Below are 18,505 nucleotides of genomic sequence, written 5' to 3' on the forward strand. Positions count from 1 at the left end.
GGTAGGAAACATTCAAAACAGCCAAACTGTCTGTTCAGGAAGATGCTGGCAGTAATGTCAAGCTCTTTATACAAATCACTATAAAACTGTCAGACTTAACAACACCAAGCAACACATCTCTACTCGTGGCTCTAGCTATCACCAAGAAAACTATTCTCCTCAGTGTGAAATCCAGACACCTCCTCTCATTAAAACCATGGTTGAACCTCCTCTCAGAACATACAGCACTAGAGCACGTCTCTCACAAACCAAATCATCAAATCACAGAATTTAATCAAAATGTCTCATATCTGATCCTGCCTCTTAATCTGCCGGTGAACTAACTGCCCCCCGTCACTACTCTCATCTTTATATTACAATCCCAGCCCTCTCCTATAGCCCATTCTACACAGCTGAACTAAAGGGGACCTAACCTCTCTCTCTCATAGGTCTCTGTCCTATGTCTCTGTTCTAGGTCTCTGTTCTAGGTCTCTGTCCTAGGTCTCTGTCCTAGGTCTCTGTTCTAGGTCTCTGTTCTAGGTCTCTGTTCTAGGTCTCTGTCCTAGGTCTCTGTCCTAGGTCTCTGTTCTAGGTCTCTGCCCTAGGTCTCTGTCCTAGGTTTCTAGGTCTCTGTCCTAGGTCTCTGTCCTAGGTCTCTGCCCTAGGTCTCTGCACTAGGTCTCTGCACTAGGTCTCTGCTCTCGGTCTCTGTTCGAGGTCTCTGTCCTAGGTATCTGTTCTAGGTCTCTGTTCTAGGTCTCTGTTCTAGCTCTCTGTCCTAGGTCTCTGTTCTAGGTATCTGTCCTAGGTCTCCGTTCTAGCTCTCCGTCCTAGGTCTCCGTTCTAGCTCTCTGTCCTAGGTCTCTGTTCTAGGTCTATGTCCTAGGTCTCTGTCCTAGGTCTCTGTTCTAGGTCTCTGTCCTAGGGCTCTGTCCTAGGTCTTCGTCCTAGCTCTCCGTCCTAGGTCTCCGTCCTAGGTCTCCGTTTTAGGTATCTGTTCTAGGTCTCTGTCCTAGGTATCTGTTCTAGGTCTCTGTCCTAGGTCTCTGTCCTAGGTCTCTGTCCTAGGTCTCTGTCCTAGGTCTCTGTTTTAGGTATCTGTTCTAGGTCTCTGTCCTAGGTCTCTGTTTTAGGTATCTGTCCTAGGTCTCTGTTCTAGGTCTCTGTTTTAGGTCTCTGTCCTAGGTCTCTGTTTTAGGTCTCTGTCCTAGGTCTCTGTTCTAGGTATCTGTCCTAGGTCTCTGTTCTAGGTATCTGTCCTAGGTCTCTGTTCTAGGTCTATGTCCTAGGTCTCTGTCCTAGGTCTCTGTCCTAGGTCTCTGTTCTAGGTCTCTGTTTTAGGTATCTGTTCTAGGTCTCTGTCCTAGGTCTCTGTTCTAGGCCTCTGTTTTAGGTATCTGTTCTAGCTCTCTGTCCTAGGTCTCCGTCCTAGGTCTCCGTCCTAGGTCTCCGTTTTAGGTATCTGTTCTAGGTCTCTGTTCTAGGTCTCTGTCCTAGGTCTCTGTTTTAGGTATCTGTTCTAGGTCTCTGTCCTAGGTCTCTGTTCTAGGTCTCTGTTTTAGGTCTCTGTCCTAGGTCTCTGTTTTAGGTCTCTGTCCTAGGTCTCTGTTCTAGGTATCTGTCCTAGGTCTCTGTTCTAGGTCTCTGTCCTAGGTCTCTGTCCTAGGTCTCTGTCCTAGGTCTCTGTTCTAGGTCTCTGTTTTAGGTATCTGTTCTAGGTCTCTGTCCTAGGTCTCTGTTCTAGGCCTCTGTTTTAGGTATCTGTTCTAGCTCTCTGTCCTAGGTCTCCGTCCTAGGTCTCCGTCCTAGGTCTCCGTTTTAGGTATCTGTTCTAGGTCTCTGTTCTAGGTCTCTGTCCTAGGTCTCTGTTTTAGGTATCTGTTCTAGGTCTCTGTCCTAGGTCTCTGTCCTAGGTCTCTGTTCTAGTTCTCTGTCCTAGGTCTCTGTCCTAGGTCTCTGTTTTAGGTATCTGTTCTAGGTCTCTGTCCTAGGTCTCTGTTCTAGGTCTCTGTTTTAGGTCTCTGTCCTAGGTCTCTGTTTTAGGTCTCTGTCCTAGGTCTCTGTCCTAGGTCTCTGTCCTAGGTCTCTGTCCTAGGTCTCTGTTCTAGGTCTCTGTTTTAGGTATCTGTTCTAGGTCTCTGTCCTAGGTCTCTGTCCTAGGTCTCTGTTTTAGGTCTCTGTCCTAGGTCTCTGTTCTAGGTATCTGTCCTAGGTCTCTGTTCTAGGTCTCTGTCCTAGGTCTCTGTCCTAGGTCTCTGTCCTAGGTCTCTGTTCTAGTTCTCTGTCCTAGGTCTCTGTCCTAGGTCTCTGTTTTAGGTATCTGTTCTAGGTCTCTGTCCTAGGTCTCTGTCCTAGGTCTCTGCCCTAGGTCTCTGCACTAGGTCTCTGCACTAGGTCTCTGCTCTCGGTCTCTGTTCGAGGTCTCTGTTCGAGGTCTCTGTCCTAGGTATCTGTTCTAGGTCTCTGTTCTAGCTCTCTGTCCTAGGTCTCTGTTCTAGGTATCTGTCCTAGGTCTCCGTTCTAGCTCTCCGTCCTAGGTCTCCGTTCTAGCTCTCTGTCCTAGGTCTCTGTTCTAGGTCTATGTCCTAGGTCTCTGTCCTAGGTCTCTGTTCTAGGTCTCTGTCCTAGGGCTCTGTCCTAGGTCTTCGTCCTAGCTCTCCGTCCTAGGTCTCCGTCCTAGGTCTCCGTTTTAGGTATCTGTTCTAGGTCTCTGTCCTAGGTCTCTGTTTTAGGTATCTGTTCTAGGTCTCTGTCCTAGGTCTCTGTCCTAGGTCTCTGTCCTAGGTCTCTGTCCTAGGTCTCTGTTTTAGGTATCTGTTCTAGGTCTCTGTCCTAGGTCTCTGTTTTAGGTATCTGTCCTAGGTCTCTGTTCTAGGTCTCTGTTTTAGGTCTCTGTCCTAGGTCTCTGTTTTAGGTCTCTGTCCTAGGTCTCTGTTCTAGGTATCTGTCCTAGGTCTCTGTTCTAGGTATCTGTCCTAGGTCTCTGTTCTAGGTCTATGTCCTAGGTCTCTGTCCTAGGTCTCTGTCCTAGGTCTCTGTTCTAGATCTCTGTTTTAGGTATCTGTTCTAGGTCTCTGTCCTAGGTCTCTGTTCTAGGCCTCTGTTTTAGGTATCTGTTCTAGCTCTCTGTCCTAGGTCTCCGTCCTAGGTCTCCGTCCTAGGTCTCCGTTTTAGGTATCTGTTCTAGGTCTCTGTTCTAGGTCTCTGTCCTAGGTCTCTGTTTTAGGTATCTGTTCTAGGTCTCTGTCCTAGGTCTCTGTTCTAGGTCTCTGTTTTAGGTCTCTGTCCTAGGTCTCTGTTTTAGGTCTCTGTCCTAGGTCTCTGTTCTAGGTATCTGTCCTAGGTCTCTGTTCTAGGTCTATGTCCTAGGTCTCTGTCCTAGGTCTCTGTCCTAGGTCTCTGTTCTAGGTCTCTGTTTTAGGTATCTGTTCTAGGTCTCTGTCCTAGGTCTCTGTTCTAGGCCTCTGTTTTAGGTATCTGTTCTAGCTCTCTGTCCTAGGTCTCCGTCCTAGGTCTCCGTCCTAGGTCTCCGTTTTAGGTATCTGTTCTAGGTCTCTGTTCTAGGTCTCTGTCCTAGGTCTCTGTTTTAGGTATCTGTTCTAGGTCTCTGTCCTAGGTCTCTGTCCTAGGTCTCTGTTCTAGTTCTCTGTCCTAGGTCTCTGTCCTAGGTCTCTGTTTTAGGTATCTGTTCTAGGTCTCTGTCCTAGGTCTCTGTTCTAGGTCTCTGTTTTAGGTCTCTGTCCTAGGTCTCTGTTTTAGGTCTCTGTCCTAGGTCTCTGTCCTAGGTCTCTGTCCTAGGTCTCTGTTCTAGGTCTCTGTTTTAGGTATCTGTTCTAGGTCTCTGTCCTAGGTCTCTGTCCTAGGTCTCTGTTTTAGGTCTCTGTTCTAGGTATCTGTCCTAGGTCTCTGTTCTAGGTCTCTGTCCTAGGTCTCTGTCCTAGGTCTCTGTCCTAGGTCTCTGTTCTAGTTCTCTGTCCTAGGTCTCTGTCCTAGGTCTCTGTTTTAGGTATCTGTTCTAGGTCTCTGTCCTAGGTCTCTGTTTTAGGTCTCTGTCCTAGGTCTCTGTTCTAGGTATCTGTCCTAGGTCTCTGTTCTAGGTCTCTGTTCTAGGTCTATGTCCTAGGTCTCTGTCCTAGGTCTCTGTCCTAGGTCTCTGTTCTAGGTCTCTGTTTTAGGTATCTGTTCTAGGTCTCTGTCCTAGGTCTCTGTTCTAGGCCTCTGTTTTAGGTATCTGTTCTAGCTCTCTGTCCTAGGTCTCCGTCCTAGCTCTCCGTCCTAGGTCTCCGTCCTAGGTCTCCGTTTTAGGTATCTGTTCTAGGTCTCTGTCCTAGGTCTCTGTCCTAGGTCTCTGTTTTAGGTATCTGTTCTAGGTCTCTGTCCTAGGTCTCTGTTTTAGGTATCTGTTCTAGGTCTCTGTCCTAGGTCTCTGTTTTAGGTCTCTGTCCTAGGTCTCTGTTTTAGGTCTCTGTCCTAGGTCTCTGTCCTAGGTCTCTGTTCTAGGTCTCTGTTCTAGGTCTCTGTCCTAGGTCTCTGTCCTAGGTCTCTGTCCTAGGTCTCTGTTCTAGGTCTCTGTTCTAGGTCTCTGTCCTAGGTCTCTGTCCTAGGTCTCTGTCCTAGGTTTCTGTCCTAGGTCTCTGTTCTAGGTCTCTGTTCTAGGTCTCTGTCCAAAAACAAAAAAAAATAAATGAGTATAAATGAGTATAAATGAGTATAAATGAGTATAAATGACATGAGATCAAACACTCATGGTACCTGAATACTTTACTGGCGTGTTGCTGTATAACTATTAATGACAATAGTTTTTATGAATAGACAAAAACAAGGTTTGAAATATTCAGGAGGACCTTTACTCCTCATTTATTCAGGACTGATCATCGGATGTTAACTGATCAACTGCCTCACTCATGATGTTCTGACTGAGCAGTAGGTTCAGTCTGATACTGAGTGGACTCTGTGAGGTGTGTAGCTGGAGCTCCTCATACCTGCAGGTGGTTCTGTCCTGACTCTTCCTGAGGTACCAGGTTGATGTCTGCTGTGTGCTGCTCTCCGACCTCTCGGCCCTCTCGCACTTCTCCGACTGTCCCAGCAGCCTCAGTCTGACCTCTGCTGGTTAACAGCTCTTCAGCAGAGCTCCGGCTTTGGCTCGGTCCTCTTACTTCCAGCAGAACCCGGTTTACGGCGCTCATGGCCGCCTCGCGGCACAGAGCCATGAGGTCTGCGCCCACGTAGCCCGGGGTGAGCCGGGCCAGTTGCTGGTAGTTAAAGTCCTCCGGCAGCTTCAGCTTTCGACACAACGTCTTCAAGATCCTGACAAAGAACAACACATTCTCTTTCACTATTCAGCCTGTCTTATATAGTATATAGTATATAGTATATATACTATATATACACTGTATATATAGTATATATATATATACGATATATATATAATATATATCGTATATATATACTATATATACATTATATATATACATACATTATACACTCACCGGCCACTTTATTAGGCACACCTGTTCAATTGCTTGTTAACACAAATAGCTAATCAACCAATCACATGGCAGCAACTCAATGCATTTAGGCATCTAGACGTGGTGAAGACGACTTGCTGAAGTTCAAACCGAGCATCAGAATCGGGAAGAATGGGGATTTAAGTGACTTTGAACGTGGCATGGTTGTTGGTGCCAGATGGGCTGGTCTGAGTATTTCAAAAACTGCTGATCTACTGGGATTTTCACGCACAACCATCTCTAGGGTTTACAGAGAATGGTCCGAACAAGAGAACATATCCAGTGAGCGGCAGTTGTGTGGACAGAAATGCCTTGTTGATGTCAGAGGTCAGAGGAGAATAGGCAGATGGGTTTGAGATTATAGAAAGCTAACAGTAACTCAAATAACCACTCGTTACAACCAAGGTATGCAGAATAGCATCTCTGAACGCACAACACGTCCAACCTTGAAGCAGATGGGCTACATCAGCAGAAGACCACCCGGTACTAGCAAGGTGTACCTAATAAAGTGGCCGGTGAGTGTATATACTATATATATATATATATATAGTATATACATATACTATATATAGTAGTATATACATTACATATACTATATATATATATATATATACACTATATATATAGTGTATATATAGTATATATATACACTATATATACACTATAGTGTATATATACTCTATATATATATACTCTATATATAAAGTATATATACACTATATATACACTATATATAGTACGTTGTCGCGGGTGTATAATAATATATAATCATGTTTAATAATAATAATTTGACAAAATCACTTTGATAGTTGACTTTTTGTGCACAGACCGTGTCACCTGTCTGAGCAGGACATTAGCTGTAGATATTTATGCTCCTCTAATGATGAATCTTTCAGATGTCACTGACCCCCTGACCTTTCCTCTAATGCCACCATCTTCCACGTATACACTAGAAATATAAAGATCAGACAGATTATGATGACATGTCCAGAGCACGTTCATGCTCCCCAGAGGATGAACTATTTCCGTTTTGTACCCCCCATGAACGTTCCTGTCGTCCCCTCAGGACAAACTCTACATGTTCAGCTCTGCTGTGAATAAACTTCAACTGGAACTTTGAACATCAAAATATTCTTTTCTTGAAGCACTTGAAATGGTGTAATCCTAGTCACGCAGTGTGTATTACAAACAGTATATACATGAATAAATGCTGAATATCAAAGATGTACAAATCTACTCTATATGACTAAATAAAGGAAGTATGTATGCTATCAGCTGACATCAACACTGAAAAGCAGGCAGCATAACAAACATCCTCTCAGCTCACTGTTGATGAAGTCAAACACATCAACAGTTGGAGGAAATCTACAGATTTAGGGATGCTATAGAGTGCTGCAGGGATGACAGATTTTTGTAGGCCAACCAGGAAGTGTTCATCTAGGCGTTAAAACAGCACTCAGGAGGGGGGGGGAGATTCGGAGTGTGTGACAGAGGAAATAAAAACAGTTCCACCATAAACTGGAGCATAAAAATTCACCAGTATGCAGGAAATTAAGTGTTTGATTCTCAAAATGTCCCGGGCAGTATGAAAGCAGTGGCAATGCCTCCCGCTATCCCTGCAACGAAGCAGTCGAACATGATCTGCTCCGACAGGCTGCTGGGTTTAGTCCAATTAAATCACGGCTCATCTGTAAACAGCCTCTCAGAGCCGAGGTGGGTCCCGCCTACATTAGTTAACCCGTTACTGCTTCTATTTGAGACCTTTTTGACAATACCTGATCATTGTTATTGGGTTAAAAAATATCTGATATATCTCTCACGACTACTACACTAGGCGACTTTTTGGGAGCAGTGATGACTACGTGAACGCAGCAGTCGTGAACACAGCAGTCGTGAACGCCCTGGTAGAGCCTCATTCCTGGATAATCGTGTATGGCTGACCTGAGACGAGCCGCTTCATCAGGGATACCCAGGCAGATCTCTCTGTCGAAGCGTCCGGCTCTGCGAAGGGCGGGGTCCAGGGAGTCTGGCCTGTTGGTGGCACCGATGACCAGGACCTGAGCTGTCACTGTCAGACTGTTCAAGTCTGTCAGGAGGCAAGCACCAGTAAAATGTCATTTCACCTGTGGAAGTCCCATTAGTATCGACTTCACATTTAGCTTTATATGACGTATCCAGCAGGTCCTCAGTCAGCCTCATTTAGTGGGATCACATCTGGGTTGAGTGGCAGTGAGGCTACCGCTGGGACCTAAACCGGATTCTGTGTGTAGGACCCTCATGGTGCACATCTGATACCATTCTGTTTGCATCTGTTTACACATGTATTTTACCAGACAAGTTTAATATGTTCCACTAATTCCAATCTGGGATTTTTGTTTGTTTTTCTTTTCATTTGGTTCTAATAGTGGAGCGGATAACATGCATCTTTCAGTCAAATCGTGCAAATAGTGATACAAGCACCAAATTTGGCATGATGATTGCCGAGGGGAAACTTAGCAAATATAAACGATTGGCCACCTGAAAATCCAAGATGGCAGCCATTTTTCAAGATGGTCGCCAAATTGACCTGCTGATGATGATTCCTCTCATAGAAATCCATCTACTTGGTCGATTTGAGTGATCTTGGTGTCAAATTATATGTTTTCTAGCATGCTGAATCTAATTTTGATAGTTTTAATAATTTTTAACTTCAACATGGCGGCCATTTTTCAAGATGGCTGTCAAATTTACTCGCAGAGAATGTTTTTCTTAAAGAAATGCATGTACTTGGTCAATTTAAGTGATTGTGATGTAGAATTAAATGTTTTCTGGTATTCTTGATCTAATTTTTACAGCTTTAACATCCTCCAATAAGTTTTTTCTTACTTTTTGGCTGTCCAGTGAGTATTTGCTTTGTGGTGTTTGTATGGCTCAGTTGGCTTGTAGGCCTACTTTTGTAGATAGATATCAATAGCTGCTAGTGCCGTAGATGTAGGGGCTTAGTGGTAGAGGTAGTACCTTTGTTTCAGAAGTCAGCTACATCCTCCAGGATTGACTACTGCCATTGGTTCTCACTACTGGCCCAACTCTCACCTATGGCTCCAAGAAGTTGCTAATGGACGGCAACGGCCACACCCCGGGACACCGTGTTGGCTCACGGGAGAAACTAGGTGAGGGTAGCACACAGAGAGTCTCTATGTCCAGCTCCAAATTTCGAAGTGCATAGAGTCAACGAACCAGCCATCTTTATCCATGAGGTTCCGACCCAACTGCCAGAATTGTCACAACAGCAGAGAACTGTGAAGGAGTGATTGTCGGGCACTACCAGGGCACACTGGTGACAATCGCTGCTGTATAACCCAGAATGGGGTTCAACATCAGCTAAGTAGGATTCAGCATCATACTTAGTGTCCCAAATGTTGCTCAGTTTTAAGCAGCCGCACCTGAATTGACAGGATGTGCCAGCGCGGGAGAGCCAAGCCAAGGATAATGGGGTTTCAGTTATCGGGATGGTGTACAGATTGCATAAAATAATGCATGAACCTAGCTGTATCCCATACAAGAAAGTGCCCATGATACAGGGTGGTAAAAGGATAAACCCTCGACCCTGAACATTACAATGACTTTCAACCAAAAATCAACTGAAAAATGTTGGTACACTGACTGGATCAAGTGTTGCCTTTGTCAAATGGACAAGAATGAGGGCCTTACTTCTCCACATATAAATCCCAACAAAAAGGTAGGTGATGGGTACAGCCTCTTGGCGAGGAATATTCCCAGATTCCATGCAGTCAGTCAGCTACCAGTCAAGCTTGACCCAGCAAGACTAGACGATGGTAACCTTGATGAAAAACAGGGCACAATATCATGAAAGTTGCAGACTCTTGTTCAATAACACCAAGTTACAAAGAGCTGAAAAGAGATCAACCCCTTCAACTGTTACAGATGAGAGCAGCTGCAACAAAATACCACGGAGGGTCAGAGATACTCCATCCCCCAAATCCGAATGCTTTCTGTGCGAGGAAGAAGGGGACAACTTAAGACAAGCAATGACCATGAAACTGAATGAAAGACTAAATGAATGCGCAAAAACTCTCAGTGAAACTGAGTGCTGGAGATGTCATTGCCCAGGAAATGAAGTATCATCCTGCTTGCTTGGCTGCTCTGTACAACCGAGAACGAGCCCATCTTAATGCCCAACAGCTGCAGAAGAAAGAAGAGCTACCCCAGAAGAAGTAAGCATACCCAGTTGCTTTCTCTGAACTGGTAATTTACATCACTGAGACATAAGATGCAAGACAGGATTCAGATCCACCAATTTTCCGACTTGGCGACCTGTGTATGCTCTACACAAAGAGGCTTGAGCAGCTTGGCATTGCAGCTCCTGATGTTCATGCTCCCCGTCTTAAGGACCAACTGCTTTTTCACATTCCTGAGCTAGAAGCTCACCACCAAGGGCGTGATGTCCTCTTTGTCTTTAGGAAGGATGTTGGTTCAATCCTTGCACGAGCAAGCAAATATGGAGAAGCAATCCACCTGGCAAAGGCTGCTCAGATGATGTGTTGTGATATGTTTCCGCATAAATCAGAATTCAACAGCACGTTCCATGATGGGTACCTTGAAGATACCGTCCCACTCTCCCTGCTTCAGTTTGTATGTATGATTCAACATGGGGCTGATATCAAGTCTCCAGAATGGCGCATCAAAATCTGACCTTGCAATGTCCCAACTGTTACAGTACAACTGCTTTGCCAAATACAGGGAAAGATCGCAGGTCCACAGGCACTCTAAAGACCGGGAGACACCTTTTCCTGTGTATGTTGGCCTGTCTGTGTTTGCCAAGACCAGAAAGAGGCAAGTGATAGATATGTTGGTGAGGGAACCTCATGGATAAAGATGGCTAGTTCGTTGACTCTATGCACTTCGAAATTTGGAGCTAGACATACTCCATCACACAGAGACTCTCTGTGTGCTACCCTCACCTAGTTTAGACCGTGAGCCAACACCGTGTCCCGGGTGTGGCCGTTGCCGTGCACTGGCAAGTTCTTGAAGCCATAGGTGAGAGTTGGGCAAATAGTGAGGACCAGTGCCAGTAGTCCATCCTGGAGGATGTGGCTGACTTCTGAAACAAAGGTACTACCTCTACCACTAAGCCCCTTCACCTATGACAACAGCAGCTATCATTCAAATTGACCAAGTACATGCATTTCTTTAAGAAAAACATTCTCTGCGAGTAAATTTGACAGCCATCTTGAAAAATGGCCGACATATTGCAATTAAAAATGGTTAAAAACTATCTAAATTAGATCCATCATGCTAGAAAACACATCACTTGACACCAAGATCACTCAAATCGACCAAGTAGATGGATTTCTATGAGAGAAACCATAAACAGCAGGTCAATTTGGCAGCCATCTTGAAAAATGCCCGCCATTTTGGATTTTCAAGTGGCCAATCGTTTATATTTTTTATAAGTGTCCCCTCGGGAATCATCATGCCAAATTTGGTGCTTGTATCACTATTTGCATGATTTTTCCACTATCCGCTCCACTATAAAAAATTCAAACATTAGTTGAAGACTGACAGGATGGCTGACATGTCACGTTACACTTCAGGGAAGTCGAACAATGACAATCAATGTGCATTGTACTGCAGTGACTCAGCCGGAAGTGGTACTCTATTTGGTCCATCAACATGACCTCTGCTGACTGGTCAAGGACACGTGATACTTACTCAAAAGCTGAAATATCACCTAGAGCAGGGGTCTCCAACCAGTAGCTCTACCGGTGTCTGAGTGGCTCACTAAAGGTTACAAGAATATGGACATTAATTTGATGACACAAAGTCACATTGTAAACCAGTTTAAATGCCTATCCAATCAAATTCACACCAGATCTGACAACGACCGCAGAAAATAGCCAGGCCAATAAAAAGGAACAAATCACCTATTTTAATGAGCAATGGGCGGAGACAGATGTGTGTGTGTGTCTGCAAGCGTGTCAGTCGGTAGAAGATGGAACGTTGAGCGCCACTTCACCAAAGTCCACGGCAACTTTTCACGGGACTTTCCGTGTGGTAGCGGTCTACGAACGGAGAAGGCAAAGGAGCTGAAAACGAGGCTTAAAAGACGACCGTCTCGGTTCACCAAACTGATGAAGAAGGCCAACGCTGCAGCAGAGGCTTCGTTTAGTGGACACATCCTAACGAAGCACAGAGCCCTTCACCGATGGAGGGACTGTAATAGAAGCGATGACTGTGTGGCTGAAACGTTATTAAAGGACCATGAAAGTAAGACAGAAATGATGTCTGCTGTTGGTGATGTACAACTGGTGGTGCTATGAGGAGCTCTCAGCCACTTTCATTTAGTCCTATTAGCTCTCAGAGGGAACAAGGTTAGAGACCCTGCTCTAGACTTTAATGAGACACACTCTCTTGTTCACCAGGGGAATGACATGTCACTCTGTGGCCTACCGTCCATGCAGGTTAGCAGCTGGGCTACGATCCTCCTCTCCATGTCTTTAGAAGCCACCTCTCTCTTCGGGGTGATGGCGTCTATCTCATCTATGAACAGGATACACGGGGCAGAGCTCTGGGAAAGAACCAATGATGTTCAGAGAGAAATCATCAATAATACCAGTTATAGTGTATCAGCAGCACCAGAGGAACATCACTGGGGTATCTGGTTACATGTATATACCTATACTACACCTCCTCCAGTCTCTGGTCTTCTGTTGACCCTCTCTAGACTGAAATAAAAGAAGAGAAGCACTACTAACCACAGCCAGCTCAAACAGCTCTCTGAGCTTCTGTTCAGACTCCCCAGATACTCCTGACACCAGCTCCGGAGCAGACACCTTCAACATCGGCAGCTGCAGCTCCTGAAACACAAAATCCACTTCATCACTTTATTCAACAAGCACACAGAGACGTGCAACCTTTTTTTTTTTTTTTTTTTTTTTTAAACAATATTTTTATTGAATTTACATATAGACATATATACATATATACACATACAGACAGACTAACAATATTAATAATTAAATTACAATGAAATGTTTAGTCAGAATTTCAAAGAAAGAGAGACATGACATTTCATGTTTCAATTATCCAACAAAGAAAACAAAGAAAATAAAAGATAAGACAAAAAAAACAAAAAACAACAACAACAATTTCAACAACAGCACTCAACACACAGCAGTTTCAATTTGACTGTGCCCCCTGACGTCCAAGAAACTCCAACAAAGGTTTCCAAATATTTTCAAATTCTGCTGCTTTTCCTCTGGTTATGTATGTAAGTCTCTCCAGTACAACACAAGATGCCATCTCCCTCGCCCATACATGTATCGGAGGTAAATCCATTTTTCTCCAAGACAAAGCTATCATTCTCCTGGCCTGCAGGAGTCCAAAGTTAATTAAAATTAACTGTTTTGAGCTAACGACAAAGTTATCTGGATATATACCTAGTATACATATCTTTGCTTGGTGAGGCACCTCCACTCCAACAATCTCAGATATATTCTGAACAATTGTTTCCCAGTATTTTTTTAACTTCTGACAGTCCCATACACCGTGAAACAGAGTACCCCTTCCTTCTAAACATTTAGTACAAGTGTCTGGGACGCCAGGGGACCATTGGTTCAGTTTGGCCGGGGTAATGTAAATTATCATTAACCATTTGTATGGTAATAGTTTCATTCTCGTATTGATTGATTGTTTTTGGGCCTTTAAACATGCAAGTTCCAAATCAGTCTCTTGTAAGTCCTCTTGAACATCCAGTCTCCATGCCTCCAGCCTGTCAATCGTAGACTCCTTATCATATGACATCAAAGCTGCGTAAAATAAAGAAATACGTGCAACCTTTATTGATGTCCCACTTACTCACACCGAGCCTGAGAAGCAGCAGTTTCAGTGGTTTCAAGAATATAGAACTCATTACACCAACAGCACAACCTCAGTTCATGTGCAGCACGTCTCCCCACTCGTCCTCTTTGGCTCAAGATGATATTAACAATGTGGAACACTAATAATTGTACATTTACAACATGACACACTGGGTACGTGTTGTGTAATGTGTTAGCTCCTAGCTAGAGGCACAACAGTGTGTTAACAGCTGGGAGAGGCTCCGTCACTAGAGGCCAAATGTAGGACGGAGAGAGACAGACTGGAGGCAAACGACAACCGGAAAACATAACACTGTGATATACCGTGAAACCGCCAGCACTATACAGGAGACTACAATACTGGACTGGATGGCATAAAAAAACTAATCATTACCAAAGAGAGCACATAATGCAGCTCCAGCCTCATGACCGGATTAGACTTAATTACTGAGAAAGAAAGAGGGAGAGGGAGAGGGAGAGAGAGAGGGAGAGAGAGGGGGAGAGAGAGGGAGAGAGAGAGGGAGAGAGAGAGAGAGAGAGAGCGAGAGAGAGAGAGAGAGCGAGAGACAGAGAGAGTCATGAAGACATTCTAAAGACGAGCTCCTGATTTACCACAAATCATTTGAATTGTTAAGAGAGAGAAAAACATGTTGAACAAGAGAAATACAAGTATAAAGAAGACTTTTAGTTTTTATATCTGTTTGTTTCATGTTGGAAGCCTCAGTGTAGGTTTATTTATCGCAAATTTAACTTGCAAGGATAAAAACTCTCAATCTTGCACCAGAGAAAAACTCTCAATCCCCCCTGATACCCCCCGTACATCAGCCCCACATACAAATGACCCACAACGTCAGCCCAGCACCCTAAAAAAGGACACAGAGGTCGTTATTCTCATCGACTCAAATGGAAAATTCATTCAAGAGCAAAAACTATTCCCCAACTTAAAAGTTTCCAAGATATGGTGCCCAAAAGGCCGCTCCATATCCTTTCCCAGGCTGAGTTTGGCACACTAGGCCATATTCTGATCCACACCGGCACCAACAACCTGCGAGAGGAGCAAGAAAATGTTGGCAGTCTGGTCTGCAGAGTAGCAGAGAAAGCATCCGAGTCCTTCCCCAACTCACGCATCATCATCTCTACCCTGCCACCCCGCAAAGACTTTCACCCCAAAACCATCAGCAAGGTGAACATTGACATCACCAGAGGGTGTGCCCTGATTCCTAACGTGCATGTTGCCCATCATCCAACCAGAACTTCTGAGCACCTACACGACCACACAATCTTTTATATTGTTTAATGTTTTCATCTCTCTACTTACTACTAGTTACTATCTTAACTGTACTCTTTCTCTTCTTTGTAATGAAATCCCTTTCTATATGCATGTGGAACATCCAGGGCCTAAACTCTGAAGAGTTTAACTCCTGAATTCAAAACAAACCTTAAAGATGTGGACATCATCATCCTGCAGGAGACATGGTGTAAAGCAGACACTGTCACCCACTGTCCAAAACATTATAGAGAAATAATAGTTCCATCTCAAAAACACAGCTACACTAACAAAGGTAGAGGATCTGGAGGATTAATCATTTCGTACAAATCTGACCTACAAAATGTAATCGAGCCCCTCAAAATTGATAAATACCACATTTGACTAAAACTAAAGAAGGAGCTCCTATCAATCGATAAGGATGTGTTTCTTTGTGCAATATATACCCCCCCTCTGAATCCTCCTATTTCTCAGATGACATCTTCTCCGTCCTTGAGAAAGAGACGAGCCATTTCCAGGCAATGTGCTCATTGCTGGGGACACAAACACACGCACAGGAACCCTAGCTGACCTCACTGACCCAAAAGGGGACAATTTCATCCTAAATCAGAACATGTCAGACACTCTCACTCTCCCCCACAGGAACAACAGCGACCATGTGGTCATTAAGAACGGAAGGGACCTCCTACAGCTCTGTCGAAGCCTCAGTCTGTACTTCGTCAACGGTAGGGTAAGGGGGGACAGCCTGGGTAGATTCACCTGTTGCTCACCTCTTGGCTACAGCACCGTAGATTATATGATGACAGACATCGACCCTTCCTCTCTCAGCTCATTCACAGTCAAACCACTAACCCCTCTGTCTGATCACAGTCAAATAACCCTGTTTATCAAAAGATCAGACATACAGATCATTCACACGCAACCCAGTAAGCTGTACAACATTAGAAATTCATACAGATGGGACCAAAACAGTGCAGAACAATACCAGAAAGCAATCAATAACTCCAAAATCCAAACACTTTTAGACAACTTTCTGAACTCCACATACTCTTACAATAAAGAAGGCCTCAATTTAGCGGTGAAAAATATTAATATAATCAGGCATACTGCAAAAACAGCTCAACTGAAAGTAACCATGAAGAAACCAAAACAACTGGTTTGATACAGACTGTAGAACTATTAGGAAAAAGCTTTGGATGTTATCAAACCAAAAACACAGAGACCCCAATAATGCTGATCTACGCCTTCATTATCGTGAGACCCTAAAACTCTACAAACGTACACTCAGACTCAAAAAAGAGCAATTCAACAAACAGCAACTGACAGTAATTGAGGAGGTCATCAACACAAACAACAAACAGCAACTGACAGTAATTGAGGAGGTCATCAACACAAACAACTTCTGGCAACATTGGAGAAAACAGAATAAATCCCAACATGAGGAATTGGCTATACAAAACGGTGACATATGGACAACTCATTTTAAAACACTATACCATACCGTTTAAATCAGTGCAAACACAGAACAATTACAAATTCATGAGAAGTTGACTAAGTTCAAACTAGCTATAAAAGATAACCAAAATCCATTAGACTCCTCAATTACTGAGCAAGAGCTCCTTGAAAAACTACAGGCCCTCAAACCTAAAAAAGCATGTGGGCCTGATGGCATCTTGAACGAAATGCTCAAACCCATAAACAAGAAATTCCAATTGGCTATATTAAAACTATTTAATTTGGAGTGTAGGTTATTTTCCTGACATCTGGAATAAAGGACTCATAACCCCAATCTATAAAAACGGAGACAAATTTGACCCTAACAATTACCGAGGCATCTGTGTGAACAGTAATCTGGGGAAGGTTTTCTGTAGTATCATGAATGCCAGACTTTTGAACTTCCTTACCAAACACAATGTCTTGAGTAAAAGCCAAATTGGATTTATACCAAAACATCGCACAACTGATCATATTTACACCCTACACACCCTGATTGATAAACATATAAACCAAAATAAAACCAAAATTTATGCCTGTTTTATTGACTTCCAAAAAGCTTTTGATTCTATTTGGCATATAGGACTGTTCTACAAAGTTATTGAAAGTGGTGTAGGTGGTAAAGCATATGATATTATTAAATCAATGTATACTGGCAACATGTGCAGCATCAAAATTGGTAAAAAAAGAACAGAATTCTTTAACCGAGGGCGGGGTGTTCGTCAGGGCTGTAATCTCAGCCCCGCCCTCTTCAATATTTACATCAATGAATTGGCTACTCTAATAGAAAAATCCCAGATCCCTGGTGTAAATCTCCACAATCAGGAAGTGAAATGCCTGCTCTTTGCAGATGACCTGGGGTCTCATTTATAACCGTTGCGTACGCACAAAACGGGGCCTGAAATGTACGTACGCCACTTCCCACGCAACAGTTGTGATCTATAAATATAAACTTGACGGAGAATGTGCGCACCGGTACGGAAACTTTGACCCATGCGGACGCACATTATGGAGGCACCGAGCTAGGGGAAACTGGAGACGCAGATGAATTGAAGCCAGACTGTAGACACTAAATGTCATTATACGTATAATGATGCCTCTCACACATTTAACTTCTCTTCATACTTCATCCACTTTATCATAAACATTTAAAACAGCAGTGTTGTTTGTGCTAGTGAGCCATAACTATTCCATCAGCACCTTACAAATGTAAAAGATCAACTCAAATCTCGAAGCAAATTCCGCTCAATATCTCATCAGCGCTGTCTCCATCAAGTCCTCCACCTCCGGAGCTCAGAGGAGAGGACCAGACTACCGTTACTGGCAGTCAGCTGTGGAGCAGCTGATAAAATCATCATCATCAGTTGTAGAAATCCAAGATTATATCAAATAGCATTAAAGAATGGCAGAACGGAGCGCCAATAGTTGTAATAAGATCTTCTAATAGTGTGCTGATATCACCAAGTACCATATTAGTTTTGTAGGGACCTGCCATTTCGGGTGGCAGACACAGTGAACTGTCTCAGGATCCTTTTGGTATGCTACCATTGGCCGTGGACCAAGCTCACTCTCCATTGGCCACTCTAGCATTCACACCTAGGTGTGAAAATCACACAGAACAAAACCAGAGGAATTTCTTTGTTCCTCCTCTTTCCTCTTCATCTTCTCACCCAAGCTGACCTGCGAGAGGTGAGCTGCCGCTCTCCAGAACCTGCAAAGCAGTTCTGCTTCTGATCTATGGTCTGTTAGGAAACAGACCTAGCAACACAAGGAACCAAAAGGCAGAAGACGCGAGCGCCTGTATTCTCACAGTTAGCACCAAGCTAACCAATCTGCACAGCATAGACGACCTCTTTGATTTGGAACCACAACTTCAACACATGGAATCACAAACCCTGTTCTTCCATGGTAACGTACTGGGCTTACCTTAGCATTAGCAATCGCACTTGGCTGAGCAAGACTGTCCAACTTTGATTTCTAGGATGTACTTGTATTGATTTGGTTTAATGTTATTCATGGAGTTTGACTGTGGTGATTTATCTGTATTTGATTTTTGGGTAACTGGCTTCGCCATATCTGATGTGTTTAGTTTATGCTTCACATAGACAAGGTATTGCATGCAAACTAACCATCTTTTCTAACCCACTGCATATCTAACACACATAAAGATCACATACAGAAACTGTGAATTAGTTAAACATAAACATACAGCTTCAGATAATCTTAACCCCACATCACCCCCCCCCCCTCTCTGTCCTTCTTGAGCACATGTGCTCAGAAGAACAAAGAGGTCACGTGATGACATGCTGGCGGCCATCTCTGATTCCGCCATCTTTGTAGTTTTACAGTGCTCGCCATTTTGGTCTGTAGGCCATTCAGACTATATTAACGTTTTGGTC

General features: G+C 43.8%; 1 protein-coding gene across 6 annotated transcripts in view; it reads right to left on the reverse strand.

Annotated features, from left to right (window-relative positions):
• Positions 1 to 18,505, reverse strand: part of nvl (nuclear VCP like) — a 51,673-nt gene that overhangs the window by 17,017 nt on the left and 16,151 nt on the right. For all 6 annotated transcript variants that reach the window (XM_037781469.1, XM_037781468.1, XM_037781465.1 and 3 more), the window contains 4 exons: positions 12,242 to 12,343; positions 11,937 to 12,054; positions 7,428 to 7,572; positions 4,962 to 5,286 (listed from right to left, as the gene is read on the reverse strand). In XM_037781469.1, the coding sequence (XP_037637397.1) occupies positions 4,962 to 5,286; positions 7,428 to 7,572; positions 11,937 to 12,054; positions 12,242 to 12,343 (690 nt within the window). The remainder of the gene's footprint in view (positions 1 to 4,961; positions 5,287 to 7,427; positions 7,573 to 11,936; positions 12,055 to 12,241; positions 12,344 to 18,505) is intronic.

The sequence above is a fragment of the Sebastes umbrosus genome, chromosome 10, assembly GCF_015220745.1.
Source record: "Sebastes umbrosus isolate fSebUmb1 chromosome 10, fSebUmb1.pri, whole genome shotgun sequence".
In the NCBI taxonomy this organism is placed as follows: domain Eukaryota; kingdom Metazoa; phylum Chordata; class Actinopteri; order Perciformes; family Sebastidae; genus Sebastes; species Sebastes umbrosus.